Genomic DNA, 9,055 nt, shown 5'->3' with positions numbered 1-9,055 from the left:
GGGGAGACCAAGGAGGAGAGGGGAGGGTGTGATGATGGGGGACTGGGAAGGGAAGCCCGTCTGGGCGCGGGGGGTAGGGGGCGGGGGGCTGGCGGGAAGCGGGTGGAGCTGCCCGGCGGCCGTGACCTCAGAGCCCCTGGCCCAGCTCAGCCCTGACGTCAGCCCCGCCTCCCGCCCCCGCCAGCGCTGGTCTTCAAATGCCCCCCCCCCCAGCTCAGGGCCACGGAGAAACTCAGAGAGCGGCAGGAGAGCGGAGAGCGCAGCCGGACCCGCAGCGATGAGACAGGTGTGTGCATGAGGGTGTGTGGGACGCGGCCACGGGGCCGTGAGGGCACTACCAGGTGTGTGACCACGGGCGCCCGCAGGGGAACCACGTGTGCTTGAGAGCTATGTATGGGCTCAGGTGTGTGACAGCGACCACCTGTGGGGCAGTGACCACGTGAGGCTGAGGGTGCAGGTCCCATCTGTGTGTGCGTGGCCATTCTGCCTATGCGTATGTGACATGTGACATAGCCATGTTCCTGTTAAATGAGAGAGTGTGAGAGAGAGAGACGTATTTACTTGACATGGGGGCCTGAATTTCTTCTTAAGTGTTCCAGTTGAACCAAATGAAATCTCTGGTATTAGATCACTCTTAATTTGTAAAAATGGCAATTTCATATGGTTCGAACTTCAGTTACGATTTCTGTCCTGCTATTCCAGACCCAGGGGTGGGCATCTCCTCCCGGTATTGCTCCTTTCTGCTGAGAGGCGTATGTCCCCAAGTTCATCTGTGTGGCTGTTAGTGGGGGTCTCAGGATCACTAAGTTCTGCCTTAGAACAGGTGTCTGGGTCATTTTCTAGGGCATGTTTTCCTATGTGGGCACACTGTGTGCCACTTGTCATGTGGCACACATGGATGTGTGTGTGTGTCCATGGCCAATAGGTGTGTGTTCTTGCATGTGGTTGCAGTTAAAACTCTGCGGATGCCCACCCATCTTGGTGATTTCCAGCATAAATCAGGCCACCCCCAGAAACTCAGGCAGGGCTCGGTTTGAGGCAAACAGAGCAGAAGGACTCCAGGAGAAGTAATGATAATTGTTAATATCGAGCGATTGCTTGCACCAGGCCTAAAGCTCCACGTTAACCCTGTCCTATAAAAACAGAACGTGAGCTACGTACATGATTTAAAATTTTATAGTCACTACACTAAAACAGGTAAAAAGAAACAGGTGAAATTAATTTTAATAATATATTTTATTTCACCCAATGTATCAGGGGTTGGCAGACTTTTCCTGTACAAGGCCAGGTAGTCCATGCTTGAGGCTTTGCCAGCTGCACGGTCTCCTTTGCAACTAAACTTTGGCCTAGTGTGAAACCAGCCACAGACGACATATACAGATGTGTTTGGTGGTATGCCGACAGCACTTGATTTAAAGATCCTGAAATCTGAACTTCATGTAATTTTCATGTGCCACAAAGTAGGGTTCCCCTTTTCACTTTTTCCAACCATTTAAAAATGTAAACACCAATGTTAGCTTACGGCCCATAGTGAGAAAGACGGCAGGTATTGGGCCACAGATATGTAGTGTGCCTATATCAAAATAGTATCATCTTAGTGAGACATTTTACTTTCTTTTTCTCATACTCTGTATTTTCAATAGAAACACTTAGATTTTTGTAAAAGTTACAGTTGAAAAAGAACACAGATCCTACTTGTTTCACGCATGCTTGAGAGCTTTCCAATAACTGAACCAAGGATCACTGTTACATTTCAATTAGTTTAAATTAAATAAAATGAACAGTTCGGTTCTTCAGTCATACTGGCTGCATTTCAAGGGCTCAGGAGCCACATGGGGCCGGCGACCCCTGTACTGGACAACACAGCTCTATATAGTAATGATTCATCTATCTCATAATAAACCCATGGGGTGGGCACTGGTGGCAGAGGAGGCAGTTTAGCATAGAGGACAACAGAGCCGGGCTGCCGAGGGCCCTTGGCAAGAGCATACGCCTCTCTGTGCCTCAGTTTCCTTATCTGTAACAGGAGAGAGTAACGGTACCTACCTCCCTAGAGCGGTGCCTGGCACGTGGAACAGGCTAAGTCCATACTTAACAGCCAATAAAACAGAGGCACCCCTCCCCTCTTATTCTGGGCTTTTCCAGCCTCGCAAACTAGGCACCTGGCCCTGTCAAGGAGTGGGGGAGTGGAGGAGAACTAGTCCGTGCCTGTGGGAAGTCAGAGAAACCTCCTCCCCCCTGTGAGCTTCGTGACCTTGAGCAACCCACTCCTCCCGGCTCACCCGTCCTCAGTTTTGCCACCTACATGGTGGCAGTAAACATTATCCGGTCCTGCAGGGCTCTTCAGGGGAGTGAGTAAACCCAGTATAGTAGGTTGTGGTTTAGTGATTGGATTGTTAGGGTTCAAATCCTGCCTCCTCCTTTTTCCAGGTGTGACTGTGGCCAGGTTGCTGCACCTGTGTGATTCATCTGTAAAATGGGGATAGTAATTGCACCTGTGCTAAGGATTAAACTAAATTAGCGCCTTAGAAGGCTTAGAGCAGCCCCTGGTACATACTATATAGTATTGTTCTTTTACATGTACAGTATATTATCATTACTATTATAGTTTCAACCCTGAGGAACCTTTGATTGTGAGATGAATCATTATTTTATGTGCCACCAAGAAAGGGGGGGGGCTGTTAATTAAACTGTGACACTCCACTGCGGGGAACCCTCATGGATTTAAGAGCTGTTAACATGTGAAAAGACGCATTAGAATGAATATAATTGGGCTTTCGGCTTTGATAACTGTTTGCCTCAATTATTTTAACTAATGAAAATAACTTGGCAGTACCCAGGAGATTTTGTTTACAAAACGGGGATGTTATCACTAACTTGGGAACAAATCCAGATCTTCCCTTCCGGAAAGGGCCCTTTCCCCTTACTCTCCTCTCTCTCCGTTTCCAACAGGACTTGACCAAGCCCAGCCGGGCGGCCCGTCAGTGCTCCGGCCTGGCCAGGCGGGTGCTGACCATCGTCTTCGCTCTGCTCATCCTGGGCCTCATCACCTGGGCCTACGCCGCCGGCGTGCCGCTGGCCTCCGATCGCTACGGCCTCCTGGCCTTCGGCCTCTACGGGGCCTTCCTCTCCACGCACTTGGTGGCGCAGAGCCTGTTCGCGTACCTGGAGCACCGGCGGGTGGCGGCGGCCGCGCGGCGGGCGGCGCGGCGGGGGCCCCCGGACGCGGCCACCGCGCGCAGTGTGGCGCTGACCATCTCGGCGTACCAGGAGGACCCCGCGTACCTGCGCCAGTGCCTGGTGTCCGCCCGCGCCCTGCTGTACCCGCGCGCGCGGCTGCGCGTCGTCATGGTGGTGGACGGCAACCGCGCCGAGGACCTCTACATGGTGGACATGTTCCGCGAGATCTTCGCCGACGAGGACCCCGCCACCTACGTGTGGGACGGCAACTACCACCAGCCTTGGGAACCTGCGGCGGCGGGCGCGGTGGGCGAGGGCGCCTACCGGGAGGTGGAGGCCGAGGACCCCGGGCGGCTGGCGGTGGAGGCGCTGGTGAGGACGCGCAGGTGCGTGTGCGTGGCGCAGCGCTGGGGCGGCAAGCGCGAGGTCATGTACACCGCCTTCAAGGCGCTCGGAGACTCGGTGGACTACGTGCAGGTGAGTGGAAGGCGCCCCCACCCCACCGTGACCCCAACAGTCCAATCCCACTTCCCCAAGGCCTTTGTTCAACGCAGATGGCAGCGAACCTCTTCCTTTCTTTATTCATTCAACCATTCACTGTAGAAGTTCTTTCCTTTACTTATTCATCCACCCAATGTAGATTCCTCCCTTTCTTCCTGTGATCTAGGAACTCTCTTCTTAACACATTCATTCATAAATCCCTCTCCATCTAATATGGAGATCATTCATTCATTTATTATTCATTAAATTTAGAGATTCCTTTCTCTTCCTTCAGTGTTGAGGTTCTCTTGTTTATTTTTTCATCCTCTTTCCTATCTGTTCAATACAGGTTCATTTCTTCACGTAGGCATTCACTCATTCATTAGTGTAGCGATTCATTCGTGAGTGCACTGCATTAGTTTTCTACGGCTGCATAACAAATGACCATACATTTTGCAACTTGAAAAAATACACATTTATTATCTCGTAGTTTCCATGGTCACGAGTCTGGGCAAAGCTTACCTGGATCCTCTGTTCAGGGTATCATTGGGCTGCAATTATGGGTCTTATCTATGGCTCAAGGGCCTCTTCCAAGCTCACGTGTTTGTTGATAGAATTTTTTTTTTTTCCTGCAGTCATTAAACTCTTGGTAGCTTGCCTCTTCCAGACTAGTGACAGAAAGTCTCAGACTTCTAGACCCTCTTTTATGGGGCTTACTTGACTAGGTCAGCCCACTGAGTATAACCCCTCTTTGATTAATTAACAGTCAAAAGATTAGGGACCTTAATTACATTGCAAAACCCCTTCACCATTTCCATATAAGGTCATATAATCGTGGGAGTTATATCCCATCACTTTGACATATTCTGTTGGTTAGAAGAAAGTTACAGGTCTTGCCCAAACACCAGAGGAGGGTATTATACAACAGCATGGGTCTTGGGAGGGTTAGGATCACCTTAAGATGTGATTTTAGACATTGAAGATTACTAAAAATTCAAGGTTACATTCAAATTGGCTGCATTGTGTTCCAACTGCTCTCCACCCCTTGGTGCCCTCCCCTCAAGCACCAGCTGCATTCAGGGATCTAGCCTGATCCTGACCCCTTCTACCCCACAGGTCTGTGACTCAGACACCAGGCTGGACCCAATGGCACTGCTGGAGTTGGTGCGGGTGCTGGATGAGGATCCCCGGGTAGGGGCTGTTGGGGGAGATGTACGAATCCTCAACCCTCTGGACTCCTGGGTCAGCTTCTTAAGTAGCCTGCGGTACTGGGTGGCCTTCAATGTGGAGCGGGCTTGTCAGAGCTACTTCCACTGTGTGTCCTGCATCAGTGGTCCCCTAGGTGAGCAGGGATAAAGCTTGGGAGGGCTGTGGATGGGGTGGAGAGGGAGAAGGGGCGCCAGAATGGGTTGAGGATGTGACTGAGGTTGTGAACAATGATGGGGCTTGGACAGAAACTGGGGACAGGGATAAGGGAGGAAGTTGGAAGTGGGGATGGTGTTTGGTGTCAGGAATGGTTGATGAGGGTTGAGCTGGAGGGGAGAGCCTGGGGAAGGGGATGAAATGAGTTTGGAGTCAAGGTCAGGGTTGGCGGGCCAGGTTTGGGGTTGGAGACAGGTTTTGTATATGGATGAGTAGGGGTTGGGGCAGAGGACAGATGTGGAATTGGGAAAGGGGCTGGAGTGAATTTGCTGTCAAAGTAGATATGGGTCAAGGTCAAGATTGCAGCAAGTTTGGGATGGGGTGGGGTTGAGGAAGGATTTTGAGTTGAGAACAGGATAGGGGCTTGGCGCTGTGGTTGCAATAGGGCTGAGAATGGGATTGAGGTGGTTAAGGATGAGGTTGGAATGGAGAGGAGTTTGAGTTTGAGGTAGAAGTGGGGATGATGTTGGCGACAGCACAGACTGACATTCCTGTACCCACCCACCCCCCCCCCACACACACCTAGGCCTATATAGGAACAACCTCCTGCAGCAGTTTCTTGAGGCCTGGTACAACCAGAAGTTCCTGGGCACCCACTGCACTTTTGGGGATGACCGGCACCTCACCAACCGCATGCTCAGCATGGGCTACGCCACCAAGTAAGTTGAGGGGGCCAGGTAGTGGAGACCACAGTATCTCAACAAATGTGTGTGTGTGTGTGTGTGTGTGTGTGTGTGTGTGTGCACGCGCACGCGCGCACGTGTTAGGAATTCTCCAAACCCGCAGTAACTTGCAGGACAGCGGGCTCTTAAAAGTCAGTCACTGGGTGGTGTGGGGGGGCTTGGGAGGGGGAAGAGACCATAACGGGCAGAGGCAGCATTTGCACTGAACCGTGTGACTCAATAGACTCTACCACGGGAGGCAAGGGGGGGGGGAATCCCCCCTAGAAGATACAGCATGAGATGGGGGAACCAGCTCTGTCACGGAGAGCAGAGACTACAGTGGCAGCACAATTACTCTTAAGTGAGGGTGGAAGAGAAAGAGATAAATAGATAGAGTAGGCTCTAACCAGTGAGAGAGTAAGCAAGAAGTAAATGGCGGAGGAGGAGAGTGCCTAAACTAGTAGGCGCTTCAGGAAGAGACGTAATTCCACGAGACTCAGGGAAGTAAGGGCTGGAGCAGGGGAAAGTGATTTCTACAACGTTAGACCCAGTGGAAGGGCCAGAAAGAACTTGGGGTAAACCAAACTCATGCATTCACTCACTCAACAGATATTAAGTACCTATAATGTTTAATTTTTTTATTTATTGATTTGAGGAGGGGATAGGGAGAGATTGCTTTGTTGTTCCACTTATTTATGGATTCATTGGTTGTTTTTTGTATGTGCCCTGACTGGGGATAGAACCCACAACCTTGGCATATTGGGATGATGCTCTAACCAAGCAAGCTAGCTGGCCAGGGCAAGTGCCTACAATGTTTTAGGCTCTGGGGATGCAGCAGTTAACAAAAGAGACACAAATTCAGGCTTATGTTGATTGGGGAGACAGACAATAAGAAAAGTGTAGAACATATAATATGCTAGACAAAGATACGTGCTGTGGATAAATAAAGCCAGGAAGGGGGATAGGAAGTTTAAAGGTAGGGAATGAAATCCTAAATAGGCTGCCAGAGGAAAGACAGGGACGGAGGCTGAAAATGGTGCCCCTGGAGCAGTAGCAAGGGAAGGAGTGTCAGGAAAGGAGGACAGTGAACAGGGGAGTCAGCTCTTGAAAGGCTTGTGGGCCAGGTAAGAACTTTGACCTAAGATGAGGGAAGGTTTTCGGCAGAGGGCAGACATGTTGTTGCAACATGACCCCTTTAGCAGCTGTTTTGAGTACAGACTGCAGGAGGGGAAGAGGGTTAGCAGGGAGACCATTGAGGATATGCCAAGTGACACAGGGGAAGGAGATTGGACACTGTTGAGTAATGCCTGTGGGGACAGCATAGTTTGACCCCTCCTAACAAATTGACTGCTGGTGGCCATCTGGTGACATTACATAAAGGGGATCCTAGCCTTGTGTGCTTGTGGCTGGAAACCCGGTAGGGATTGATTAGCGATCACAGGAAGGGAGGTTTATGTTTCCCTTGAGAAGCTCCAACACATGCGCTCTTCTGGGTGGGAGCCACGCCTGGCTTATTCCTCACCGTGGGGCCTGCCAATAACAGTAAGCGCAAGAGTATTCGTAATAGTTTAGTGACAGTATTAGTAATAGCGTCAGTAACCGTAATGTTGTTAGTAATGGCGATAGTACTATTAGTCATGGATTAAACAGTAGTACATAGTAACTGACAGTTACTGAGCAAGTACTGGTCCTGAGCCCTTGGCAATGAATCCTCACAATTAAGTAGGAACCATTATTGACAGCATTTTAAATATGGTAACACCGAGGCTCAGAGAGGCTGAGAAAACTTGCCCAGGGGCCACGAGGAGTGGCCACTTCTGGCTCCGGATTCCTACCCGCGAGGAGAGCCGTGCTGATGCCTGCTTCTCTGTCACCTGCCCAGGTACACCTCCAGGTCCCGCTGCTACTCGGAGACTCCCGCGTCCTTTCTGCGCTGGCTGAGCCAGCAGACGCGCTGGTCCAAGTCGTACTTCCGCGAGTGGCTGTATAACGCGCTGTGGTGGCATCGGCACCACGCGTGGATGACCTACGAGGCGGTGGTCTCGGGACTCTTCCCCTTCTTCGTGGCGGCCACGGTGCTGCGGCTTTTCTACGCCGGCCGCCCGTGGGCGCTGCTGTGGGTGCTGCTGTGCGTGCAGGGCGTGGCGCTGGCCAAGGCGGCCTTCGCGGCCTGGCTGCGGGGCTGCGCGCGTATGCTGCTGCTCTCGCTCTACGCGCCCCTCTACATGGGGGGCCTCCTGCCCGCCAAGTTCCTGGCGCTGGCCACCATGAACCAGAGCGGCTGGGGCACGTCAGGCCGGAGGAAGCTGGCCGCCAACTACGTCCCTGTGCTGCCGCTGGCCCTCTGGGCTTTGCTGCTGCTCGGCGGCCTGGTGCGCAGCGTGGTGCTCGAGGCCAGAGCCGACTGGAGCGGCCCCTCCAGGACTGCCGAGGTCTATCACCTGGCGGCCGGGGCCGGCGCCTATGTGGGGTACTGGGTGCTCATGCTCACGTTCTACTGGGTGGGCGTGAAGAGGCTCTGCCGGCGGCGGGCCGGGGGCTACCACGTCCAGGTGTGAATTCGGGTGCGCGGGTGCCGACCCAGGGGGTCTTCAGAGGAGGCAAGAGACCTGTCCGACTCCAGGAACCACGAACTTACTGGGTGAATTCTCCGGGCCTCAAGTTTTCCCTCCTCTATGAAGTGAGGGGGTGTCCACCTAAGATTCTTCAGCCTGGACTGTTTTGGGGCTCGGACTTCTGGGTGTCTGGGGAGGGGTATTTATTGATCAGGGTGTGGATTTTTTAGGGGAGGGGGTGGGGGAATGGGTCTCCACATATTGTTCTGGGGTCCCCACTTTCTCCTTGCTCTTATTTAATCTCCATTTGTACTGTGGATTAGGATATAATAAAGAATTTTTATTTATTTTCTTCCAAGCCTCTCCCACCACGTTATTTTTCTTTTCTTTTTTTGAAAATGGCGGGGGCTTCAGGGTTGAGAATTGGGGACTCCTGACTCAGTCTTGGGTTCCAGCTGTTTGAACCTAGACAGGATAACCTCCTTCCTTGGCGGCTCAGAGCCCTCAAAAGAAAATGGGAATATTAATCCTAAGGGTCAGGGTCACTGTGAGGGTGGGATTTCTCAACTCCTCATTCACAGATACTTACAGAGCACCCACTACATGCAGACACTGTTAGGCATGTGGATCGTGTTTCCCTGGTCCACTCAGAAGAAGGGTAACTCATACCTCCTCTCCCCAAAGCCCCAGCACCTCCTCCCCCAGCCTCACCTTATCTCACTGGGAAAACAGAAGCGGCAAGAAGAAAACCTCCCA

At 52.0% G+C, this 9,055-nt stretch overlaps 1 protein-coding gene across 1 annotated transcript; it reads left to right on the top strand.

The window, feature by feature from the left end:
- The first annotated feature begins 237 nt into the window (after window positions 1–237).
- HAS1 (hyaluronan synthase 1) lies at window positions 238–8,616 on the top strand. Its single transcript, XM_090260270.1, has 5 exons — window positions 238–286; window positions 2,953–3,657; window positions 4,777–5,002; window positions 5,609–5,741; window positions 7,627–8,616. Exons 1-5 carry the CDS (start codon window positions 278–280, stop codon window positions 8,300–8,302), a joined length of 1,749 nt encoding a protein of 582 aa, XP_090116396.1. The 5' UTR covers window positions 238–277; the 3' UTR covers window positions 8,303–8,616.
- Window positions 8,617–9,055: the final 439 nt, after the last annotated feature.

The sequence above is a fragment of the Furipterus horrens genome, unplaced genomic scaffold, assembly GCF_987537825.1.
Source record: "Furipterus horrens unplaced genomic scaffold, mFurHor1.1.pri manual_scaffold_13, whole genome shotgun sequence".
Classification (NCBI taxonomy): domain Eukaryota; kingdom Metazoa; phylum Chordata; class Mammalia; order Chiroptera; family Furipteridae; genus Furipterus; species Furipterus horrens.
Note: the sequence above shows the minus strand (reverse complement) of the source record. Positions and strands in the feature narration are given on the sequence as shown.